Source organism: Chaetodon trifascialis, chromosome 16 (assembly GCF_039877785.1).
Source record: "Chaetodon trifascialis isolate fChaTrf1 chromosome 16, fChaTrf1.hap1, whole genome shotgun sequence".
NCBI classification, from domain to species: Eukaryota; Metazoa; Chordata; class Actinopteri; order Chaetodontiformes; family Chaetodontidae; genus Chaetodon; species Chaetodon trifascialis.
Genome location: NC_092071.1, coordinates 9,394,076 through 9,421,262, shown reverse-complemented (window position 1 = coordinate 9,421,262; position 27,187 = coordinate 9,394,076). Strand labels below are relative to the sequence as shown.

The window sequence follows — 27,187 nt, the reverse complement described above, 5'->3', positions numbered from 1 at the left end:
CAGACACCCATGTGGAAAGTTTGGCTTTATTATTATACAAAACTGAACAGCTGTCTTACACACCTTTCTCCATTGATCTAGTTTGAAATGAATTAAATAAATGTGGAATTAAACATTTTTTGGAAATTTTCTTTTAATTTTACCTGTATGAGGAGTGAGGACTTCCATGAACTACTTAGATGACCTTTCAGAACTTTTGCTACCTTAAAGTACGTAAAAGATTACCTGAGACACGCCTAAGTAATTTGGTCACCTATTAATGTATGACAACAATGATAACAAAACTAATGCTCAACTCCTCTCCTCAAAACAAAACAAGGCGTTTCCGTTTCCGACTGTCCCTGAAGGCAGCATCGGCTCACTTAAAGATTTTGGGCGGCCGTGATTGGTCAAAGTTGAGTCGTGTCAACGTGATGCGTCTACATACTCCCACATTCTACTTGACAGCTCCATAACATTGCGCTCGCCGGAGCGGGTCTCACCTGGCCGGCTACCCTCTGACTATTCCGCCTGGAGTTCACTCGTTTTCCGGATGAAACGTGGAGGAAAGATGGCTTCTCAGGAGACTTTTAAAGACTTTGGGTGCAGTTCGTCCGAGGAGGACAGTAACCGCGCGGACTTGGCAGAAGGAGCGGCGGAGGAGAGGACGTCTCCGGTGGTGGTGCGTCGGCGTCATCCGTTCAGCGTGGAGGCGCTCATGTCCGGGAGGAAGACGGACGGCCGCGGCGGCGAGTCCAGCTGCTGTAAACCGGAGGGAACGTCGGTGGCGGTGTCCCCTGTAGGTTTAAACTCTCTGTATCTGTGTCGGGAGACGTGCAGTCTTCCCGGGGGAAGCCGAAACAGCTTAACTGCGGCGCCTTCATCGCCGGTAAAATCCGAGGCGTCAGAGTCAGAGGACTGCGCACCCTGGGTCACCAGCAGCGCCTTTTCAACGCAGCCTCGTAAGTTACCTCTTCAAGAGGGAGCATTTTGAAACTTCATCGATTTCTCAGTAGCCCACAATATCACAGTTACCTTTAAGTTTGTACATGCAACTTACATTTGGTAGTTTGGATGAAAAGGACAAGTTCATGTTATTCTCACCAGGATGTTCAGTTTACTGGTAGATGATTGTCTACAAGCCGTGCTGCACAGAGGGCTCCTGTTGGACAGAGTTGTTTGAATAAAACATAAGTACGTTAGGCTGTAAGCCATTACTCAAATAATCAGAATATTTGCAGGTTACTGTGTAAGGAAGGCACTTTTGCTGAAGTGCAGCCAACTGATCAGCATCCTATATACAATAAATCAATACATTTCAAAGGAATTCTTCTCATCCTCTTCCATCTTCATCCTCCCAGGTCACGTCAGCCCTGCCTGCCCTTTGAGGAAACACAAGACCAACCGAAAGCCCCGCACTCCCTTCACCACGTCCCAGCTCCTGGCCCTGGAGAGGAAGTTCAGGCAGAAGCAGTACCTGTCCATCGCCGAGCGGGCCGAGTTCTCCTCCTCCTTGACCCTCACAGAGACCCAGGTGAAGATCTGGTTCCAGAATCGCCGGGCAAAAGCCAAGAGGCTCCAGGAGGCCGAGCTGGAGAAACTCAAGATGGCTGCTGACGCTAAGACGGCTGCGGTGGCAGCAGCCACCGCTGGAGGTTTACACCCTGGCTTTACATTACCACTGTCGCTGGGCGCCATGTCACTGTACGGACAGACGTACTCTGCCTATCACCACCACCACAGACCTATACTTCCCATTTCACCTCTGGGACTGTACGCTGCTCCTCTGGGCTACAGCATGTACCACTTATCGTAAGCATGGAAATATCTCTGCCTTTTATGAAATGACTTTCCAAGGAATTCCCCCAAAATGGACACACAGGACACGCGGCTGATATTCTGAAAATCAATGTTTATAATAGATCTACTGCACAAGGAGTGTTTGAACTTTACGAGCACTTCAAGTCAAATTAAAAATCTATTTATTCCCACAGCGAGGACAAAAAAAACAACAACTTAGACGTCCTCTTGCCCCTTTGGACTGCCTGTTTACACGACTTGTCTATATGAGGAGGGGCGTTACTGTCCGGCTGTTTATACTTGTTTACTTTTGCAATAATTGAGCTGGGCGAGGACTTGCACTGGGCACAATAATACAAAGTGTGTTTCACTTCAGCCTTTCTCTCCATTCGCTGCAGTGCCTTGTGTTGGGACTTAATATCAACACACCTTGTGCTCTTGTGTGGATGATGAGCGTTTCAGCAAACTCAGGCCAATTAAAACATATCAGTGAAGCATGCTTTTAATTTGAAAACGGTCTGTCTGGAAAAGTAGGCTAATTCAGGTGTAGGCGCTCTCCAAGACAGTAAGGTTTAACCCTCAGATTATTCACCGCAATGGAAACTTTACACAGTTGTAATTTTTCATCTTTTATCTCTCATAGCAATAAAAAAAAAAAACATCACTCCCTCATTTCCTCACCCTGCATTTATAGACCATAGATGTATTTATTCTCCTTGAAATATCATAATACTAGAACTGTATGAATGCCTTATGTTGTATTTATGATAGGTTGTGAGAATATGGTACTAAAGTTCTGACCAAAAGTGTATTTATATATTGTTCTTCCTGAACGTCCCTTTGAAAGGGCCCACGTTGTGCTATGCAGTTTATATAAGAATATTTTTTTCACCAATGTTTTTTCATTCAGATGAACAAAAAGCCTTTCAGACTGTTTCCTTAAGATAAACGACATTTAATTTTACGTGTAAAGAAATAAAGTAGTGATATGTAAACACGTGCCGCTACGTTCCCTGAAGCTCTGTGCCTGAAAAGAAAAGAAAAATCACATTTTACTCATTTACCAGTGAAGCCTGCATTTTTTTCCCCCTACAGCTGCTCTTTGTGCATGTGTGTGCCAACCTGTGTGTGTTTGTGTGGTTTAATCCCGTGTCTGTGTTTCCCACCAGAAAGCGGTCGGGTTCAAGGCAATGTCTGACAAACCATAAATGGTACCCATAAATTATCCAACTTCACAGATAGTTCCCGTTCTTACTGAGCTGTCATTTACCACACTGGTCAAACTTTCCTTCTTTTTTTTCAAAGCGTAAATACACTTTTACAATGATGTTTTGTTTGTACAGAAATACAGCGTGTTGTCTCTCTGGCAATCATTATCTCTGTATTTATGACCATTACTGAGTTTTTTGGAGTACCACGACGGTAGCGTGAGAACTCACAACAGCATTTATCTCCATAATAGATGGGTGGGTTGGCAATTAGGGATAAACAGCATGAAGCTATTGTCTATAATTTCACCTTTTGTCAAATCTTTATATTTCTAAATCTCGCCCACCACTTGCAGCAACATCTTCTGTTTATTTAACTGGAAATAATCCCTTTGACTCCCTCAGTTGGCTTGTGGCAGAGGTGTTAATGTTCGTATATTTAATATTTGCTTGCTTACACACTAACAACTTAGGCTCGTTAGGAGACGGCCGCTCATTTGTCACTGCTCCTCAATAGCATCATGTTCTTCCTGCCTCATTAAACTTAATATTAATGACCACTGTTGACTAAAGTTTGAATTAGCCAAACTCGACCAGGCCTCTCCAGCTTAGAGCCAGGTTTTACAGAGCCGCGGGGGCGCGTGGGGCTGCTCTTGCATGCTTGTGCTCTGTCGCAATTATAAAAGCAGCTTACAACTTCCGTGTGACTTTGATGTAACGAGGAAATCGTTTATGGGCAGCAGCGTTTTTATGAGGTTCCCCTTTAATCAGAACAAGGCGGAGAGGCCGGGCAGTGGGAAGTGGCAGGCGAAGCAAGTAGCTTACACAGGGAAGCAATCAGCCTAATGAAGTGCAGACTGACAGGAGTGGCCCAGTCTCTCTTGTGAAACAGCAAGTTTGTGCTACTTACTGGAGGAGTGTTATAGTTCAGCGGTGGAGAATTCAATAAATCCTGTCTTTTTCGTTTGGAGGCTTGTCACTTGCACTGCAGCTCTGTTTTTGTCATTGCTGGCTGCTGTTTATCTGACAGTGATTGGGCATGTTTGCGGTTTTGTATGTTACTTAAAGGCAGCATGTGACTGGGCGCTCCGCCGTCTGCTAGTCATGCGCTTGTCTCCTGCCTCCTCTAGTGGCTGTTTGTAATATAGCATCATGGGAAAAAACCTCCCTTCTCACTCTTCCGTGAAGCACCATGCGGGTGAAATTGGTTTTCGGGCTGATATTAGCCACTGGAGAACAAAACAGATTGATTAGTTAATGAAAGGCTCTCGTTCAACTGGGAAAGAGGAAATTTGGAGAGAAATGTAGTTATAAAATGCTTAATTTGAGATTAGATGCAGGCGCTAAGAGGCAAAATAAGCACAAAGAGCCTGATAGATTGGTTCCATTAAGACATGAGAAATATTTTTTTATATAGTTCTTTATAGGGGTCTATGTATTGTGTATTTCCACCTGGTTGGTGGTGACATTTCACTTTCTGCCTGGGCATACAGTACATATGCAATCTTTGCCTTCATTGGTGGGTTATCTCTGAATCTTAATATGTACATATCAATAATGTCCCATCCCACTTAAAGTACTTCCAGTAGTTAAGCCGTGATATAACTGTGATGACATATCCTCCTTTTACCTTATTTATTCAAGCACGGCAGAATAAGCCTGAGGAAGAGCACCAAACCGAGGATGAGTTGTAGCTCTGAGCAGCGATCTGATGGTCTTTGTGCGTTGCCTCTTAGTGCCTACTTTTGGGAGCAAATTATCTTTGCAGTGAAGGGCCTCCCTACTTTTTCTGTGTGCTTTGCTGCCTTTTTTTGGGAAAGTGACTCTTTCTGTGTTGATTCTGATTAAAGCCTCTGGAGTTTGTTGCAAAAAATCTGCTGTATGTTTTCATCAGGAGGAAAAATTCTAAATTTCTCAAATACACAAAACAGCTGACCTAATGAGAGGCCATTTACATGTACCTACCTACTAATCTACTGAGTTCAGCTCACTGCTAGTAATTAACATGTTGAACCAAAATACGCAAAAACTGCTTGGGATGCTGTGCCACAATGGTGCAGATGTCTGCCAGCGTTAGCGAAACATTAGGGACAGCTGGACGGGCAGCCGTGAATGACTGAAAAATGAAAAATGTGTACTTTGCAGTATATTCTCTCTAGTCTAATTTAATGTCTTCTCTCTCGTTCAGAATGCAGAATAGCAGCGAGCATCCTCTGCTGCTGCTGATTTGCTCTCTTTTAAACTTGTTTACAGATACTAATGAAGCCTTGGGCACAGCCTCCCAGACACAAAGAAGAAGCCCCGTGTGAGTTTCCATGTACAAATGCAGAGTTCTGTTGTTGTCAGGGGTGTGTGTCTGTCTGTGCGTGCGTGCGTGCGTGCGTGGCCTTTGGAAATATCCCTTGAGCACCACACAGTAGCAGATGTAGGGAAATTGCCCAGAGCAGGCCAGTGGAAGAGGAGGACAGCCAACTTCTAAAGATTATGCTGGACACTCTCCCACACGCGCTCACATGCACGTTTTTCATCACTATGGGGGACATTACATAGACTTACATTTATTTCCTGACCATAACCATAACCATAACCATAACCATAACCATAACCATTGCTTGCCTAACCCCTAACCCTTACCCTAAACTTAACTAACAAACGCTATTGGCATATGCAAGTTTCTTTTCAACAGTTTGTCTAATAGTCTTAAATATCTGAACCTTAACCCAAGTCTTCACCTTAAAATGTAATGATTTACATCATTAGGGCCTGTGTTTTGTCCCTACAAGTATGGTGAGTCCCCACAATGTGACTGTGAAAACAGATTTATGTCCTCACAACATGAGTAATATATGTGCGCGCGCACACACACACACACACACACACACACACACACACACACACACACACACACACACACACACACACACACACACACACACACACACACACACACACACACACACACAGACACACAAATGATGCCCTGTTATGATCTGTTTTACTTAAAATGTGGGAAACATCTTTGGAAACTCTCCATCTCACTAAGACAAAAGTACACACACACACACACACACACACACACACACACACACACACACACACACACACACACACACACAGTGCAAAACAAACAACATGGCAATTAGTTATTTGTTTTCTCATCTTGGTTTTGTGCTTTGCATTCCCGTTTTCTGTGATGTTAAATATCCACCCAGCTGCAAATTAACACTTGGTGGTTTGCATCTTTGAAATACAACTGCAGTCTCTCAGAAATAATGAAGTCATTAAAGCTTTGAAATTGATTAGCACATAAACAGCAAACACGATGAATCATAGACACCTATATTACAGCATGCATCATCTCAAGAGGGATTATTGATTTGGTCACGCATGCTGGTGTAAACTGGTTTAAACCAATAAATGTTTGTCACGAGGAGACAACAGTGCTGCTGCATCAATTCTCCATGCAGCACTTCCAAATCTACTAATCCAACTTCTTAGATTAATCTGTTTAATGTTGTTTAATTTGACCCTTGACAAAGCTCCATATACTGCATTTTCAACCTAAATGGCACATCAAAATCTACATATAAATTCCAGTAAAGTCTTCACATTAAAGTTGATAGATTAGGCATTTTGTCGTTCTCTGGGGGAGCCCCTGCTGAAGTCTATGAAGCACTTGCAACTGATTGCATAATGAGAAATATTGAGACTGAGGCAGAATATGGCTTTGATTTCAGCATAAACGTAGGTAGAATACACACACACACACACAGGGATGAGATAATTTGCCAGTCTGATGCTAAGTTTGGTAAGGATTGAAATGACTTATTCAACAGTGTTTACACAGAGAACACTGACAGTGCATTTAATACTCCTCATTCACTGTCATGCTCAAATTCATCTCTTGGCTATTGTATATTCAAACCTCAACGAGGCCTCTGAAAGCACTGCTGAATGGCCATTTATATCACTTACGCCGAGCCTTTTGACGTCACGAATAAGCTGTTAATGCAAATGCGATGCTCGCTGATCTGAAACCGCCGAGGCCTCTCAGCTAATCAGTCATGCACTTGGCAGAACACAGAGGAAGCAAAGAGACTGATGCTGATTTTTTAGGTTTGATTGGCTTCGAATGAATGTCCTCATATAAAACTTTGAGTGGCTGTGGTGAAGTGGTTCAGATCTTCTATTCCGAGACAGGACACATAACCCTCTCCAGTGGTGGAGAGAAGAGCACATGACTGAAATGTGTACACAGTGTGTTCCAGAGAAAGTTTGATAACACATGTGGGACATTTTATAAATACAAATTGATATTTTACAGTGTCTCAGATGATGGAGAGTCCCCTCTGAATTGGATTTGGTAAAGAGACATCCTTTCATTGTGATGTGGCACTTAGCCTGAAGGAACAGCTTGGAGAGTTTCAAAGTGTTTTTTTTTTTTTTTTCCTTTTTCATTCAGTGCCAATTTAGAGGCATTTCAACTGTGTGACAAATTAAATTAATGTGGAAAATGCCACAGTGGGCCCCTGGCATTTTAGACACATGCTTTGACAGGTCAGGGTTTGTAAAAAATAAATAAATAATAATATATATTTTTAAAGAAGGCTGTCAAAAACAAACATCAATCAAATTATACCGATGTATTAAAGATCTGTGGTAAAACAGTTACCATGGAGCGCCGTGGAAACAGAGTGGGATGACACTCAGGCACATAAGAGGAGAGAGGAGCTGGAGAAGGATTCAGAGGAAGAAACCTGCGATGTGGACTGAAACAGGGTCACAGTCTGTCAGTCCCTTAGGCCATCCGAGCTTGTTGCACAAATCAGCTGTCTCAGAGTCAGAGACATCCTTCATGGGTTGCTGGTTAAGTACAGGTTCAAGCTCTTTATTGTCATATGCACAGCAACTACAGCGAAGCAGTCGCTGGCAAAGAAGCTCTATCCAACAAAGCTCATACAATATGTATGAAAAGAAAATCACACAAGAACAAATGAGAATTGAACACATAAAAGCATAAACGAGTGTAGAAGTTAAACTATAGCAATAAAAAAATATGTATAAAATGAATATACTGTAATGTTGACAGTAATGCAATATGTAGATGCATAATGATAACTGGCTGCACATGTATGGATGCAAGGATGGATAGATGGATAGATGGATGTGTGTGTGTGTGTGTGTGTGTGTGTGTGTGTGTGTGTGTGTGTGTGTGTGTGCTTATGTTAATGATAGGGCTGTAATCATCATAACATTCTCTGATTGAATGATTTTAGCTCAATCAGCAACAGTAACTGTGTTAAAAACAAAAAGACAAAGGGTTATAATATAGTAAACGCACAACAATCACACACATATTTTTGTCTATGGTATTAATACATGGACAGACAGTGGGAGAGGCCAAGATGAAACTCCTTTAAAAGACAGTGAGGGTGAAGTACCCCTTATCATCCAGCAGGTGTCAGTATAGCAACAAAGTTTAGCAGGAGTAGCCTCGATGTGCATCAATGAAACCTTACCAAGCCACTAGAGGCCATCCAAAAAATAGGCTGCTTTATTTTGGCCGCTGTTCTTAAAATAGAACAAAACCAGACTGAATAACATTTTGCTTAACAGCCATCTAAAAAAATAAAAAATAAAAAAGATATCTTCATCTATGATTTGCTCGAGTCTGTTGTCGCATGTATCTGGTTTGAGTTATTTTGGTGAATGGTGAGTGAGAATAAGGGCGTCTTTAAAAATGCAAATGATGCTGCATAGGGAGCAGAGAACACACTCGGCATATTTATAGAGTCCCATATTGTCCAGACACCTGTTTACACAGCAGAATGCCTCTGTACAAGTGTTGGAGGGAGTGTGTGTGCATGTATGTGGCTGAGGAAAAGCTTTTTGCATCCTTGAGTATCTTTAAGGGTGTGTGTGTGTGTGTGTGTGTGTGTGTGTGTGTGTGTGTGTGTGTGTGTGTGTGTGTGTGTGTGAGAGAGAGAGAGAGAGAGAGAGAGAGAGAGAGAGAGAGAGAGAGAGAGAGAGAGAGAGAGAGAGAGAGAGAGAGAGAGCCTTTACCTTTGTGACTCAGACATCCTCCAACCATTTAACCTTCACTACTTTATAGGAAAAGACAGAGGAGTTGAGCTGCCACAGAATGAGTTTGCCATATGTGCTCCCACAATTACATACCATACACACACACACACACACACACACACGCCACCGTAGCACCTTTTCTACATCACAAATTAATGTCACAGCGATCGAGACGTTACAGTGCAAAGAAAGAGTTCGCTGCACATGCCACTGCAATGCCCTCTTTCTTTTTCCACTTCACACACTCTCTCTCACACACACACAGACACACACACCCATCTTCTCTCCCTATCGCTGTTTTATACAAGCTCACACACACACGCTTATGTTGTCACGGTGCTGCCACCTCATCTCCTCTTCCCTCGCCTCGCTCTCAGTCACAGGCCCAGCACTAACACAAGCTGATTAGCTTTTGGCAAACACATTTCAAGGGGCGCAGTAAACATACAAATTATAATTCAACCAGTCAGTGAAAACTGTGATTCAGATAATGATGTTTAAGCCTTTACGCACATTGCAAGCTCTTAAACTGAACAATAGAAATTTCACCATAAACACAGCGCTAATAGCCACTTCACCCTTCTGTGAGGTATTACGCAGGGATTGAAGTACAAATTAAATTTAGTTTACATTCAGCTCAAAGCTATTGGGAAACTTTGAGGAGCGCATTAGGAGGGCTGGAGCAGACAGGTTATATTTTGCATTGGGAATGAATGAGCAGCAGAAGTTGAACAACTTTCTGGTGCAAAGGACTCACAGGTTGACGTTCAAACAGGTGAGTGCAACAACAAACTACTGCTACATCCACATGGATCACTTTCTGTGCTGAGCACTCTCCTCTGAGGGCACAAGAAAACCTAACATTGTCTCCTCAATCACCCTACAGGCTTGTTTCTGCTCTGGTCACCGTGCACAACGTTCAAACTCCTCCAACACTAAGATCTCCACATATCCATGTAAGGTACCATGTGTTGTATCTGATGGTTTCACCACCCAATGGCACATTTTGCACTTGCTGTATATTAAGATTGTGCAGTTATCACCTAATCTTAATGCTTTAATAACAATAGCTCTTGTTAAAGTTTAGCTACTATGCAGCAAAGAGACAGCACGATAGTAAAGAATAGTTTTGCTCACTGACTGGTGAAAGAAGTGAAGAAATCATTCTCTGCAACAAAATTTTGATTTGTTTGGACTTTGCGCCGGAGTAGTTAAGATGAGCCTTATGTCTCTGAGGTGCAGCTAAACAACAACAAACCTTTTGTGTCAAGCGAACTGGCTTCGACGTACCGTTTAGTGTGGACTTTGCACTCTAACTCGAGAGAGAACTTGCGTACAGCTGGTGCAGCGGGCCACTGGGGAAAAAATGTCACCCTCTCCTTGAGGTGCTGACATTATCAACTCACTGCTCTGCAGAGAGGCATGTTGGGTTCACACTGTTAACATAGCGGAGCCCGAAGAAGTGCATTTGCTGCACTTGTACTCTTTATAACTGTGTTCTTTCATTTCTGATGTAATGATGTTGAATCCAACTGTCCAGCCAATTACGCATTGACGATTACACACATTCTAGGTTGATATACGTATACGTTTGCAGGTTGTCATTTTGCTTTAATGTGTGTTTGTGGGCTCTAGCTGCTGCTTGAATATCTAGATATCTCTGCATTGGCTGCCATGGTGATTTTTTATTCTGCTGTTAAAGTGGCAGCTTATTTCAGTTATGTAGCCTAACATTACTTGTTGCACCTGCCTTTGTGCAGCTCTTTCTATTCATTGTCGGCTATTTTTGTCCCATTTTCTGGTTAATTCGAGTAAGACTGCACTTGATAATTGATGCACAGGCTGCTTTTATCGAGAAAAGGAATTTATGGTTGGCTTGTCCATTAGGCTTGGTGATGTGATTCACATTTGGGAACAGTGCGATATTGTCCAACTAGCCTGTGACATTTACACCATTTTAAATGACCTATTTTTTTCCTTTTATCTGAGTGCATGACTCCACACACTTTTACTTGAGTCATATGTCTTTAATCTAATGAGTAAAATATTGCAGTACTCTTAACATCATTGGTAATATGAGCTTTCAGTAATCAATTACACTCACATTCCATCAGGTCTGCTTTGAATCGAGTTTGAGGTCATGTGATTTGCAGGCTGTTGAAGCCATATGATGTGTGAGAACATAGCTGTGGGATAAATGCTATTTATATATTCGCATGTATGATGTCATGTGATTATGTTTGTTCCTCTCTCTCTTTCTCATTAGGTCGGATTATGCACGTGGGTCTGCACAGGTTCTCAAAGGGACAGGCTTAGAAGGGGGGACACAGGTGACAAATGTGTGCGTGTGCATCGCAACGCAGGAGGGATTGAAGGGTTGTGTGTCAGAGAGGGTGTGGATGCGTGTGTGTCTCCTCAGATTGGCTTGCATGTTAACCATCCGCAGGAACTGAATTGCCATAAACATCAGAATTTGGTGAATGCTGAGCATTTTTGCACAGAATGAATGATTTTGCGCTTTTCTTCCAGAAAAAAAAAAAATCCAAATGTTTACTTTAAGGCCTCAAGCTGTATGTGGTAAAAACTAACTTTTAATTTTCACCAGTCTGTGCGATTCATATGGGATGTAAGAAAACATTTAGCTTCAAAATTGGCTATTCGATCTGTGGTGTGCTGGATTAAAAAATGCCACAAGCACCGCAAGTGTTTCATTGTTTGTACTGAATAGAAATTTTGTTACCATTCCACATTTCCACATTTCCTGATCCACCGTGACTTGCAAGCAGCAGGCACCACACACTTGTTTATTGTCTAATGTCAGCACAAGCCCAAGCAGACTGCAGCTGTGAAATCTGACCTTCTGTCCAGGGTGCCGCTCCTGTGCCAAATTATCACATAGAGCTTCTGTGTCTTCACAGAATACACGCATGTCTGTATCCTGCATGCCTGTATGTACTTGGCTGCATGCAATTCTGCAAAGCGGTGGCGGTGGTGTTATACAGAAAAATCACAGATTCATGAATTGGAAATATCTTGTGGGATATAATTTAGAGCCTGTTATGTGTTCTATAGATGACTGCGAACACAACCATGGAGAGCAAACTGAGAAAACGGATAGAATTATGGTGACTTTCATGTCCCAGAAAAACCAATAACCTTTGTGCTCATAACACATGACAATCCTCATCACACAGTCACATTGACACATTCATCAGTGCACACGTGCTCACATATATTTTTACACATTTTCTTACAGATTCCATCATAATAAAATTCCCAGTGAAGGTAAAACACACGTTCAGTCTTTCCTGGACATCCCATCATATCAAGACAAGAGTGAATGAAGAGGACTGATGGAGCCCTTTGTTGTGATAAAAAGGTAAAATAGTGAATGTGATGAGATATTGGCATAGGGTGTGGGTGTATGTGGTGTGGTGCTGAGTGTGTTGGACAGAGCAATGAAGAGAGGTAAATAGTGGAAATATTGAAATACTGAGAGAGCAGGAGATCTTGGAGAGGAGGATTTGATGGATGGCACCCACTCAGGGGTCATCGCTCGTCTGGATAAATGCCTCAAAGTTGGCCGTTGTTGTTTCTTGCCGTGGATTGTTTAGTCTAGACGGCAGTGTGGCATTTACTGATGCATGCTTTTATTTTGTAAAGATAACAGATTGTGGTACGGGTACAGAGCTCCTCGCAGCCCATCAAGGAAATACTAAATCGTTTGGCTTAAACAGCCAACGATAAAAAGGAAATTGATCACAATTTTATTGACCCATTTGGCTCTTTCTCATTTCCTTTGTTGCTGGTATGACATGTTAATGAGGGAACTGATAGACCCATTTGATACTGAACAGCACTGAAATTGTCTTAAAGTTGCAAATTGTTTTTCTGGTTACTTGAGGGTAGAAGGGCAAAAAATAAAACACACTAACTCTAATAGATTTGCTTTAAAACAGCCCATCCTCACCAGAAGAACAGCTGTATATGTCATCCATGCAAGGAGGTTATCACAGCCCATTTTTATATTTACTGTTAGGCGGTCATAGTAATTATGATGGGAGTAAAGGAGGAAGTGAAGTGATATAGAGAGCAAGAAAGTCCACATATGGCATTGGGATGAATGGATGGATGGGCCAAACACAACTTTCACCAGGAGACAAAGCAAATCCCTAACTGTCTGTCATTTGCTGCTTATCAGAACATTTTTGTTGAAAAAAAGCCATCTTCTGCTGAGAATGAGGTTGGTAGTGTGTTAACACCCACGGCAATGTGCTAAAAGAGGCAAAATCTCTTTACAGCCGAGGTGGACTGAGGAGCTGTCTGACACCTTCATCATTATGAGATGCCTTTCACATTATGGGTCACATTGTTAAAAGAATGTTGATAGGTGGAGCTTTAAGTTTGTTTGGATTTTCAGTGCATAACAGAAGCAGGAATATATGGAGGAGATACAAATAGATGGAGAAAACAGCGCCAGAACACATACATCCAACTGTGTGTGCATAATAACCTAGGGGATTTCATTAGCCACATTTCCTCTCATAGGGTCAGATGGCTTTGCGTGGATGGATGTATATGACTCACAGGAAGGAGGGAAGACCTCCCACACTGCAGCCTCGGAGTCGCAAATGCAGCATGCAGGAGGGTCTGGCTGTCAGTCAGCATCCTACACATTGTGCATAACTAAGAGTCAGCAGAACTCTCCACTGCTGCGTCACATTAAAGGCAAGATGACCTGAGGGTGGTGGCTGCCTGCTTTGTCAGTCTAGCAAAGCCCGTTTGGCCATTTTCGTACCATTGCAAGGGCAATTTGCTGTGTGTGACCTTTCGAAGGGCAATGTAACATGACAAGAGCTGTTAACATCTGAAGAGCACCTAGGGGTTTCTGAAGATATAGGCCATTCTTACAGTTTTAGAGTTTATCCATTTGTCATCTTTAAAACCGACTTCCCCGCCTTGTTTTCGATGCTTTAATCTTTGCTGTCTATGAGGCTTTATTTATGTGGGCCAGCAGATTGCTCCTTGCCTGCACCCATTCAATGATTTCATGGCTTACAGTGATATCACTTCCACAAGAAAGGGAGGAGGGAACACACCAGAGAAAACTGCTAATACACATCGGGAGGTAGGATGCAGTTATGTCATCAGAAGCTATTCTTGCACCTCCACCTACAAACCACATCTTAGCACCGATATATGAACAATACACACTCGTTAACTAGTGGATACATTAACATTTTGTTACACTGACTGTAATGTGTTTATATAATGTGAACTGTTATCAGATTTTTAAGCTCCAAAATATCAATATCAGTGTCAAAATCCAGTATCAATTGGGCTATAATCAATATGTTACTACAGTAGGCTCCACTCTTCTGGGAAGACTTCCCACAATATTTTGGAGCATGCAGGGATGCAGGGATTTGTTCCCATTGAGCCACAAGTGTGTTAGCGAGGTTGGGAACCGATGCTGGCCTTTTAGACTCAGCTCATATTTGGTGTTACAGATGATTCCAAATATGTTCAATGTAGAAAACCATTTCTTTACAGACCTTGTTTTGTATGCGGTAACATTAAAATTAGCCATAATTGTATGAGGGCAGAGGTGTCCACATACTTTTGGTTCATACAGAGATGGACAGATAGATGTGTGGATAAAAAGAATTCGGCAGTGTGCACGGGAGACACATGAAGTCCCCACCATCTCCAACCAAATTTACCACAAAAATAAGTTTCGGTGGCCTTTTTATGTTAGTGCAGTTTTCACCATGAAGACAGTCGAAGGGAAATCTCGACCATTTCAGTTTAAAATAGCTGCTATCAATAAATAATTCCAAAGAGTATTTTTTTCTTCAATATTAAAGAAGGGTGAAATTGTATCTGGCACGAGCTGTTGCTCTATGCATACAAGTGTGTGTGAGTGTGTGTGTGAATATTTATGTTATGTCTATGAATGCATGCATCTCTGTGCTCAATTATGGACGCAAGTGTGCACACTGTCATTCCTTTTTGTTTTGAAACCCAGCACGCCTCTATGTGTGTGTGTGTGTGTGTGTGTGTGTGTGTGTGTGTGTGTGTGTGTGTGTGTGTGTGTGTGTGTGGCAGCTAGCTTAAGTACCACTGCTCCTGAATAGAGGATGTCAGTGAACCGGCTAGCCTCTGGGGTTTAGTTTCCACTCTACACGCTGTGAACGCTGTTCTATTCTAGGAACTTGCCTAAAAACAGAGAGGAACACAGTTGTGGCACTTTCTGACACTCCTACCTCTGGTGCAGCTGCTGTTTAGTTTCGGGCTGGGGAGGGCAGGAGGGAGCGAAGGAGAGAAAGGAAGAGGGACAGAGAGGATGAAAGAGGGAGAAGCTGAGGGGAGACATTTGCCCCGAAGACATTTAATCAGCCAGCCAGCAATGCATGTGCATAACCAGCTGGCAAGTTGGGCAGTCAATTAGCCGGGCAGTCCGTTATCCATCAATCCAAAAAGAAAGGTAGCCCAGTAAACACCTATCCAGCCTGCCAGAGCCCAGCTGAACTGAGCTGCTGAGAGGCGACAGGCTTAGGACTTTGACTGTGGCAGGTGTGTGCCTCACTTTCATACGGCCCCCTGACCAGGGAATGCTAATAGAAAGTGGCAAGACAGGAGGTGTGAAAGAGGAGGAAGAATGGTTGAAGGGAACATGCCTCAGCTTTATGAGGTAAATGGAAAACAGAGACGGATGGAGGGCTGTGTTAGTTGTGATTTACCAAGCAGATGCAGCCACAGTTTGTGTGTGTGTGTGTGTGTGTGTGTGTGTGTGTGTGTGTGACATAAGCAGTCAGTGCAGTGCTGTGTTTTTTTTTTTAACTACAGACATGTCAATCAAACAGTGTAATCACATGTGTTTCATTGGATTTACTGTGCATGAGGTTTGAGTTACTCTAAGCGGTGCTCTGTTAGCAATGGTGGGCATCGCCGCTCATGCTAAATACTGAGCTTCTGTCATGTTTATTCCATTCAAGTGCTGTTAAAAACCCCCTCCGATGAAAGCCAACGCCATGGTGGAGCATTTACGCCTTAGAACTGCAGCGGTTGTGGTTGTTCACGAACAAAGCATACAATGATAATAGCCTTCCTAAGGCTGGAGATTTCAAGTGCATCTGGCATATGAGAGAAGATTTCCCTCAGGACTGTCTGCCAGAAAGCGCTGTTTGTGTGTTTGATAAGCGGGGTCAAAGGTGAGCAGGTATACTCGAGCTGCAGGCGAGTGGCAGAGCTGTGGGTGGAGATAAAGGTGGGGACTATTCACATATTCATAGATCCGTGCATGCTAAATGACTGCAAAGGTCTAGAGCTGCATTAAAGCCAGCTTGAGGCATAAAGGGATTCTTCGATAGAAAAGCTTTTACATATGTAATTTTGTTGAAGAGATGAGTTTTATGGGCTTAATCAATGCCAGCAGAGGAACATTAAAGCTGCAAGAAAGATAAAATGCATCACTCCCTCTTGCTACTAAGAAGCTGCTTGCTTAGAGCGAATAATATAAAAGCTTTCATTAACCGAGTATCTTACATGCTGAAGCACTGCTGTGTTGTTAGTCTTGGCAAAGCAGATGCTTATTTAAATGAAAAGGAATTAAATGAAAAAGGATCATTCATTTAATTTCATTTAACGATCTCTTTATTCTCTGTCACCTTATTTTGCTCTCTCCACTTTCTACTCTCCCTCTAGAGGGACTAAAGCCCCTCCGTGGAGAGAAGCGACAAAACTACTGAAGGACAAAACAAATCAAACATGAGGAAATGACCAGAGTGCCTGACTAAATGCACTTTCAGAGAGCTTCAAAGACAAATTTTCTTGCTGGAGGAACTTGAGATAAGGTGTGTCAGTGGTGCATTGAGCGTACTCAAGTATAACTGAACCTGCAATAACTGATTTTTTGGCCACTCGAGGGCAGCACACTTATTTTTAAACATTAAAAACACACATTATAAACCTGGATATCAACAGGTTTTTGGATATGTGCAAATATCTATGCTGAAAAAAATGAAAGATGGAGGCTGTGTTTGTGAATGCACAGCTGCATATAAATGGGAATATTAGAGGAATATTTATTTTAGCCACGTGACCACTTTAGAATATTGTCTTTTTTGGAATAGGAAGCCATAATACTTTGTGCATGTACATGTAATCATTGTCACATTGTCATTTGGCGCATTGTTATCAGAAAAAAATAAATAAATAAAAAACAGATTATAGCCAATTTAAGTCATAAAACGACAGAGTTTTAGAAGTTGGTACAGGGGATCATAATTAATTCAGTCATAAATGTCATTGCAAATGGGAAACACTGCAAGGCTGCAGATATATGCCAGTCATCTTTATGTTTATGGATAGGCACACACACACACACACACACACACATAGTGAAGAAAAAAATGATCTGCTGTACACTCATGAATATCTCAGAAATAAACCATATGCCAGTCTCCATTTCATTTGCATATTATGCCATCAGAATGTAAACACATACTGTCTTGTCTCTCTCTCCCCTCACACGCATAAACATGTGTACACACACATTCACACTGACAAAATACACAACACAATCTGGATTGCCTAAGACACAAGATGCATGTGTGAGTTCCAGTGTGAGCGCTCACGCACGCGCCTCCAGAAGTTCTCAGCGGTGTGTGGCAGGTACATGACAGAGGCTGCTGACGAAGCGTCCCCCTCTCAGCTGTGGCTCATAGATTAGGCCAGAGCTAATGAACTCGAAACTGTGTGTGGAGAATGAGCTTTTTATTTCAACTCAGTGTGGGAGGCTCCGGAGCCAAGACAATGACAAATCTGAGGTCAGCGCAGAGGTGGGAGAAATGCTAATCTAACTTGGAGACATGTGGGGAATAGCTTCAGCCTCAAGAATTCCTTCTGAAGTTATTAGGGGTTTGGTTTTGGCAGTCTGCTCGGACAGGTTACCTTCCAATAACTCATTCTTATCCATTTCTGCCTCCATAATTGAAGCCTAAGAGCACAGTGAATAATGACTTTCAAAATGACTGTGAACCAATACTTGCGCAGATTTAGTTGCAGTTGCAGACAATGTTGTTTATTTGGTGTCCTTCCTCTGTTATATGATTAATTGCAGAGAGGTGTCCCGTTGGAAACAGAAGCACAGAAGCTATGATATATATCCCCCTGAGTTATTTATTTCCATAAATGCCTTTGTAAGGCGATTTATTCTCTTGAGTTTAGCTTGACTTTTCAAGTTACATGCAAAGGAGCTGAAAGACCTGGTTGTGCAAATCATTGCTTTTCTCAGTATGACAGCTGATCTGTGTTTGTTTCACGTCACATATGCACTTAATTGCTTGTACAGCAATAGTCCAACTACACTTCTCTGTGATGCAATAGTTGTTTATAAAATAGAAAATAGGAAGATGCACGTAATCATTGTTATGCTGATTTTATATGTGGTCTGAACATCTAATCTGCAACAATGGCTGCAAAATAAATAAAATAAATCCATTCATCCAATTTATTGTTTCTGTTAAGCTTTTTATGTTGCATTTCTAAAGTTGAAAGTGGGTAAAATAAAACAAAAATGTCAAGCAAATATGTGCAGTATGTGGCATGCATGTGTCCAGCACAACTGAAATGGAGGGACATTGTGTAGCTCTGACTTAATGGACCACTGGTTACCTTTAATAGCAGCATATTACACTGGCAACCTACAGCCAAGCTGAAGTTTGCCCTGCTCTTGTAAAGGGATTTGACCATCTGGACACTCAGAGAAGCCAGCCAGGACGTTCCAATAGGATGCCCATTTTTGCTAACACATTAGCCGTTAGCCAGTTGTAGATCCTTAGTGCAGTTTTTACTACATGCCCACGTTGGACTGCAACAGTAAAATCTCTATCTGGTGATTTTAGACATGTTTGCATTTTTTTCAAATGACAATAGCAGCCTGGAAGAACAGGCCAAAAGTGTAGAAGAAGAGTTGGCAGCCATCTTTAATAAGCTTGAAAACAGCCAAGTACAAGCCAGACAAAACAAATTTAGCCATTTAAACATTAAGAACACAAGTGATGCACATGAAGCAAATACAACATTATTATTTTTTGGTTCCTCTACTATCTCTTGGCCTTCTCTCCTCATATTAGCTTTTTGGCTATCCACGATCTAATACCTAATGACTTGTTTATTACCAGCTGATGCTCCTTTCACCAATCTGCCATCAACAGGCTGCCCTCAAACTAGCAATTAAATCTAATTGCTCTCCCTCTTCAAACAAAATATTTCAATGTCTGGTGCTTTGATATCCTACTCTGACTATAAATGTGATGAGTCACGCACTTCTTTCCAGCCTGTCATTGGGAGGATAATACAAAATCACAAGGATTTGATGGGCTGGGGGAGTTAATCCACAGTTTCTTTTATGAGGTCAAATTTAGCTGCTAGTCTGTCCTCAACCCTGCTTTCTTTTTAATTAATGGAACGCACTGAACTTACACCATAACCTTTTCTATGTTGTCTAAACCTCCAGTAATTACATGGTGAACCCTAAAATCTGTAATTAACAAAAGAACATTGATCTGATTACCAATCTGAAGACGTATTAGCCTAAATTTATTGATGACATTTCACCTATAAGTCTGTCAGCATTCGATAGTATTGCTACTCACTAACCCTCCTCATCAAGTGGACCGATTGATTTACTATCCTTTTATAAGCTTCTCACAGTAGACAGACTTTGCAATCCAGAGGTCACATATTCTATATTAAACTGCCACAATGAGCAGCAAGTTTGGAGCTGTGCATGAATGAGAACATTATACCTATTAGAGCTGCGATGATTAATCCATTAATGCTTCCAGTGTCTCATATGTGAAGATTTACTGCTTTTCTTTGTCATGAATGACAATAAATTGAATATCTTAAAGTTTTGGAGCGTTCGACAAATTAAAGACATCACCTTGAGCTATGAGAAACCATGAATGCTATTTTTTTTTTTTTTAGCATTAATTACACTTCATGATTAAACGATTAATCAAGAAAATAATCCTTGGTCGCAGCCCTAAAGCTTATATTTAGCAGTTATGATTGAAATTAAATAATTCAACTTTTTCCATTAAGCTGTATCTTTGTTTCAAAGGAAGGAGGGAGGGAAGGAAGGCAGAGAGGAAGGAAAGAAGTTTCGTTCACTTCCCAAAGGCTGAAACACATTTTTGCCTTCCTCGAACAGATGCCCAGAAAACTGGAAAGAAATAAGTGGTTTTTAATTAAACGGCTACTTGGCCCTGCTGTGTATCATATCAATCAGAACATTCCAGTTCAGGGAGTGAAAGCTGCCTCTCGCTGTATTGAGCAGCACCAGCAGTGGTCGAAAGCAATTTGACGGCAGAGGATTGTGGCTTGAAATAGCAGTATTTATTTTTCTCGCTGTTAATCAAACATCTTGACTGCACAATGAAACGCACACAGACAGTCTGTGTGTGCAGTACCATCTTCTATTTAAAGGAGCACTCCAGTATTAAATGTCTCCACAGGTGGAAATGGACCTAAACAGCCTCTGGTAACGATTTTGTTTATACACCCCTGGTTTTATGAGGAAGATAAAGACATGTTCAAATGAGTTTCATAAGACCCCAACCCTTTTCCCATTGCATTTTATTGATCCTTTCACACCTTAGGCTGCAATAAATGAGAATGGATGCAATTTCTACTGAAATATTCTGTAAAGAGATGCATTTTTCCCAGTGGATACAGCTGAACTTGGCAGTAAGTCAGTGTTGATGACTGCTTGACAGGCTCCGTGGTCTCTTTGTGGCCCCCAGGCTGCAAGGTCTGTCCCCTCACAGTGCTGATCAGCACATCAGCATTTACATGTAAGTTCACCCTGTTCCACGTGACTGAGTCTTGGCTCAACTACCATCACATTAATAACCGATAAAGCTGAGAGACTCAAATTTGTCTCCTCTCCACCAGGGCCGATAATGATGGCCGCCATTACTGTATTATAGGAAGACAAAGGCGCAGTGAAGGTCCCTGATGAGTCATTCCTCTCTCAGGATAACAAGGACTACATCCTCTGAACACACAGGGGCGGACATGAAGAGAGGTTATTAGTGACATGTAAGGAACATTTGAAATGCCAATTTAACCGTTTTTACACCTTTATTAAAACCAACACAGACAGCAAACAACAAAATGGCAACATAAGGGCAACTTAAATGTGCCCACACCACAATAAACTGCATATCTGCAGCACAAGCACAAAAAATTTCCACATCACAAAATCAAAACGACATATTGTCTCTCATCAGTTTGTTTTCCAAGCATCCCATTCTCTGATTGCCATTTTTATATTGAGGTATTCTCTCCTCTCAGGTTATGATGGAGAAACAAAGGAAATGGGACACACCAGCTGACTGCATATGAAGCTTTAATGCGCTGAAGCACTCTGCTGTTATACGGTTATCCAAACACCGCTTATTCTATTCATGTCTTTTACTTAACTAAAAGTGCAAAAGCTCACTGCACTTTCATTTGGTAACGTCCAGCTTAATGCACTTATAGGCTGGAATTAATGATTTAATAATTTGGTATGAGCTCTTTAAGAAAGAGGATTTTGAACATGCACTCTCTAAACTGTCGAAATGCCTCTGGTCCATTTTAATTAGCAAGACGGGAGAGAAATCATTTTCAAAGGCGACACTTTCAATTATTCAACACATAACACATTTATTAAATTTTGGTGTCCGAATTGGTTTTATTAATTGACACAGAGCTTTTTAAATTAATCAGCTTCAGGGCCTTCACTTTCGAATTCTTGACAGATGAATTCCAATATTTCTGCTTCATATGAATTGAAAAACTAAATTCAATGCTTATCCATTGACAGAAGAGTATATAACACTGAAGAAGGCACACAAAGCATCAGTATGATGTATGAATCCACACTTAACAGTGTCAAACCTGTTTCAGCTGCACTGTCGTGCCTGTACATTGAAAACAGAGCTTGTATTAGGTTTTACAGGGAGTTCGTGCCAGACTATTTCCTGGTTGCAGTAACTTCCCTGAATCTAGGTTGCCTCACAGTGAGGACAAAACTCCAAGTAATAGTCCAAGTCTTCAAGTATAAGTTGACCTAACCTGCTATTCATTTAATTATTCCTTTGATCCTTCATACCGCAAGTCTACTCTTGCTGATTTGCAGCTTTGCATGAAAATAAACATATTTAAGGCTATAAACCTTCAAAGGATTTTAGTCATTGTCGCTTAATGTCAGTTAGCAAAGACTTCACATTGTCAGAAAAGCCAGCAGGTAGATCATGATTGTGGCTTTTAACAGAGGTGCTCACTTAGCATCTTTCCTAAGCCTTAATTTACCAAATATCAGTACACTAAAGCAAATGAAGCTGATGAATAAATTAAAATACATCTGAAGCAAGTGCCAGGTGTTTCGCTCCATGTGACTGAACCTGCCTCTTACACTAAACCGCATTCGATTAAATACACACTAACTCAAACGCAACCCTAACCCTTAAAGCATTTATTTTACTGGCTTCAGCTCACGATTAACATGTAGAAAATCACACCAATGGGTTGCAATCCTAAATGAGCTGCCTCACAGCACAAAAGATGATGAATAATGCACGGCTGCAAGCACAGGTCTGTTTAATCAAGGGGACAATTCACAGGTTATTTGCTGAGGACAAGGTTCTCTGAATATCTGTGTGGCTCATAAAAAAAGAGTGCACACACATTAATGTTACTTACATTTGCCATTATATGCACAGTTTCTGTTTCTCACACACAAACATCAGCTCAAACCGTTTCATGTCTCATCCACAAGCACACAACTGTACATGACACTGTGCATTACAGTGTGTTTCAGTAACTGACCTTCAAATGATGAGCAGTCTCAATATAATACAGCAATCAAACACGCTTGACAAAAAGCTTAGTTTAAGTAAGTTCTATTTGACTAGAGCTCTTTTTCATTTTATTGCACATTCAATAATTAGGAACACTTCATAAACAATGTTGCTGTGCAGCTTTTTTCACACAGCTTGAGGTAAAAGATAACAAATCCCTTTTAATGCTTTCAAGTGATCCACCAGCAAACATGTCTGCTGTTCTGGCTCCTCATTTAAAACAGCATAGCCACTTGGCAAAGCGGCTTTTAAACCTTACAGATGGATTATTACTTTAAAACAATGAGCATTTAGAACTAAGAACTGGTTCTTAACAAGGCCAGCTGTGAGGCCGCTCTGCTGATGATGGAGCACTTCTCATGTCGACTATTCTTCTGTTACACTTATTGATTTTTTCCAGCTGGGCTTGCAGTACATCTTGTCGAAATCAGGGGTGAAAAGTGTGTTGCTATGTCGGTGACCTGCCCTTGATACAATCCCGCTGTAAGCAGCACATCTCTACATTGTTTTATATGTATTACACTGAAAATTTAAATCTGTCTTTAGAAGATTTAGCAGCATTCACATGAACACATGCTGTGAGTGTGCCTGCACATATAGGCGAGAGAAGGAAAGTGAGCGGAGCGGCTCTGAATGACAGCCTGCGTACTTTAAATGAGTCTGCCAGTGCAGTGAAGCACTTCACGTTTGACTCATGAAAGAAATCTATAACCTGACACTATTATGTAAATTAGTTACAATCAGTAAGTCCATCACAGACAGGTTAAGATCAGCTGTTTTGTGGGATTAAGTATCAGCTGTATGAACCCTTACCCTGTGATGTTAAACCTGTTTAACACCTCATGTGTCATGACTGCTGACAGGTGGTGTAAACTTGCAGTATGCTGGTCAGGATGCCTACTTATTCCCCTGATAGCAGCACGTGCTGATCGAGACTTTTTTCACCTATTGCAGATGGTGAAGAACAAACAGCTGCTTTTGTTGAAGATGATGTGTTTGCCATACTCAGTGCTACCTCACAGGTTTTATTGTTCTTGCCACAGACTTTATTCACTATACTTGAAATAGGAAATTTATACCATTTACACCAGCGCTCCCAGGTGAGTATCATGTATGATGACATCGATTTGTGTGTGACAGTTTTTTCTGTTGGGTGTTTTTCTCTTCCTCTGGAAAATCCCTTGGTTTCACACAAACACCTTGCTGATCGCGCTGCTCTGGACAACTTTTTCAGCAACAGGTCCCTGTTGATCTGTCACGTATTTTCAGTTCTGTGGGCTTGAGACACATGTGAGCAATACAATTAGAGGATGCGTCACTTGTCTCTGCTGCTGTCATTACTTTAATGGCTCTTTCATTGTCTTGAATCTTCCCTCGGCATGCAGCCAACCTACACATGTCAGTATAATCAACGTGGGATTGCTTCAGCATTCATACTCTTTCAGATTCTGTTCTTTTACAGCGCTTAGTAATAGCTTCTTTTTGTGTACTTTATTGAAAGAGCAAATGTCATTTTCTATCTGGCTGCAGCTCTCAATTAATGGAGTTAATTGAGAGCTTATCTTAAAATATATGTAACCAATTTGTTTCTAACTCCAGTCTGGTCTCTTGCAATAAGCATCGATGTTGTCTCTATTAGTGTACAGCACTTTATGCAGCTGCTGTCAGCCCTCCCTTGTGCAATACATGTGCTTTTTTGTGCACTCCCTGAGACATAAAGATGTACATAAGCATGCAGTTGAAACCCTAAAAGCCAGCACCTATTTTGTGCAGCTCCTCAGCCCGGGCTGATGGATTAATCTTGGTGTCTACTAAAAATAGCCACTGTTGATGAAAATGCATTACATGAATGTGGCATTTTATGCTGGAAGGTCCAATCTCGATCTGTCCCTCTGAATTGGCATACAGATGTTCCTCGACGGCAGCGGTAGCTTAATGGTTAGATACACCAGGCAGGTCCAAAGACAGGAAGTATCCCTTGTTGCCTTTTAGTTCTGGCTTTCTGCTCACACTGACTTGTGGCAAACCAAGAGAAGTAAACATGAAGTGATATGGACTGACAGGTAGCTCATTCATTGGACAGTTTTGCTGACTGTCATCCTGCATCATCGGCGCGACATGGACCCACGCTGGGAAATAAAATTTCCGGGGACTAACAGCAGGTAAGTCAGCAATTTACTTTCTCTAGCATCTCAAACGACTCATGAAGAAATAATCGGCAATGACATTAATTGTCAAGAATGCAACAGGATCCTGTGTATCATAAAAATGACAGACAGATAGAAATAGGACAAAGAGAAACATCCTGCCGCAGGTTATGAGGAGGGGGTAAGTACTGTGTGGTCACTGCGTTTCACTCACTTTTTATTGGAAGAACTGCCTCAATACATGGAGTGAGTGACAAGCTCAGCACACATCAGTTTCAAATGAAATTCTAAGTGATCAGATACAACTTCCAGACTCCACAGACCTCCACATGCTGATGTATGTATGCGTAACTATTCTTACAAGATCCTGCATAACTATACAGATCTTTCATCACTTCATTGACAGATCCAGTGATCAGCAGATTGATGTAATTGTAGTTTAGGGTTTGTTGTCAAGCTAAAACACATATCAACACATAAACAACCTGACCGTTTGAGTCAGATGACAGCATTCAGTGATCTAGACATGCTAGGAAAGTTATGCCCACAGAATGGACGGGGTATCTGAATGGGTTAAAGAGATTTTGGAGTTGACACTTGTGGAGTGTAAACAAACAAATGTTAAGATTGCATATGGTGTTATTCACCAAAACTACTGTGTGTCTCCTTGAGGCTCAAACACCTTGAAAGCATTTCCTTCCTCATAAAACATGCAAAAAAAAAATTTGAACCATTTTAAATCCAGTATTGTTTATTTTCATGTTTACTAGCTTGCAGTCTCCTTCTTCTCCATCTTTGATAGTGTATTGATGCATATCTGGGCGTGTTACGCTACTTATGACACATGCACTCATAGAAAAACAGCTCCATAGTGCTGCTGGAGTCTTCGAGGCTATCACCCTGCTGCTTCATTATTAAGAGTTATGACGTTACCTTGAAAGCCTGAACGCATAAAAGTCTGTTTGCACTGAAAAGGCAGAGCCAACGACATGTCACGTCATGCAGACTATAGCTGACAGGATTTTAAGAAAATATCGCCATTGTTGCCAAAAGTATAGCAGCTCAAATAGCATCACAATCTTGAATTGCTACAGGCTCCACCATCAAAAGGCTGAAATACATCTCCATTTTCCAAAGGAGGTGTTAAGAGCCAAATAGAAAAAGATGAGAATAAGGCTTGAAAAATAAAGACCTGCCCATTGTTAGGCCCCATTACATCACAGCATATCCCCCGTCCTTTTTGCTTCAACAAAAAGGGATGGTGAAATACTCTTCCTTGCAAATGTAACACCGTTTCCACTCTTTTGAAATTCTAAAGCTTTGCCACTTAATGCTTTCTGCGGTCTCACTGGCTCAACATCATTTTAAAAGCTTACACTGTTTTTTCGAAGCTGTGACCTTTCATGTGAGAAGCAGCGATTCGTTTCCAGCAAGTCTGCCCGAAAAAAAAAAAAGAAAAAAAAGAGCAGATGCAAAACGGAGAGAAACAGGCTGTGTGTCAGACAAAGGCCAAATATAATGATGCCATAAGGAATGAAGAATACTCCATTTTGGACCGATAAACTGGCTTTTCTCGCAGCAAACTGTGCAGCGAACACTGTAACAGGTCTGGTTAGCTTCATAAACAGGGATTCATGGCGCTTGCCACCTTGTCAGAGCAAGCTTTTACGGGCACAGGAGCACAGAACTGAAGGACCATTGATGGAGAATCCACTCTTTCTTTGTTTCCCGCTTCCTGCATCTCTCCATAAAAACCAAGAGAAGGGTTTCACTGTGACGTAAAGGCAGTATCTTTAAACAATCACACATAAAGGTCAGTGTGCGCCATTTTGTTCTGCAAATAACAAAGAATTAAGTAAACTATTGAACTACTGCGTGAAAGCTTAACCTGGAGTGTAACATTAGACAAGGTTTTACCCACATTCATGCATGCTGAGGCACAACCATTTTAAAGACTTTGGTTAAGCTGTAGTTGATATGTCAGTCACTACATGCACCTTCATATTATTTCTTTAAACCTAATCAGTGTGCTATATTCCTTTACATTTGATCA

General features: G+C 41.5%; 1 protein-coding gene across 1 annotated transcript; it reads left to right on the top strand.

Moving 5' to 3' along the window:
* Positions 1-436: 436 nt before the first annotated feature.
* msx2b (muscle segment homeobox 2b) lies at positions 437-2,761 on the top strand. Its single transcript, XM_070982991.1, has 2 exons — positions 437-941; positions 1,341-2,761. The coding sequence occupies exons 1-2, from the start codon at positions 533-535 to the stop codon at positions 1,793-1,795; spliced, it is 864 nt and encodes a 287-aa protein (XP_070839092.1). The 5' UTR covers positions 437-532; the 3' UTR covers positions 1,796-2,761.
* Positions 2,762-27,187: the final 24,426 nt, after the last annotated feature.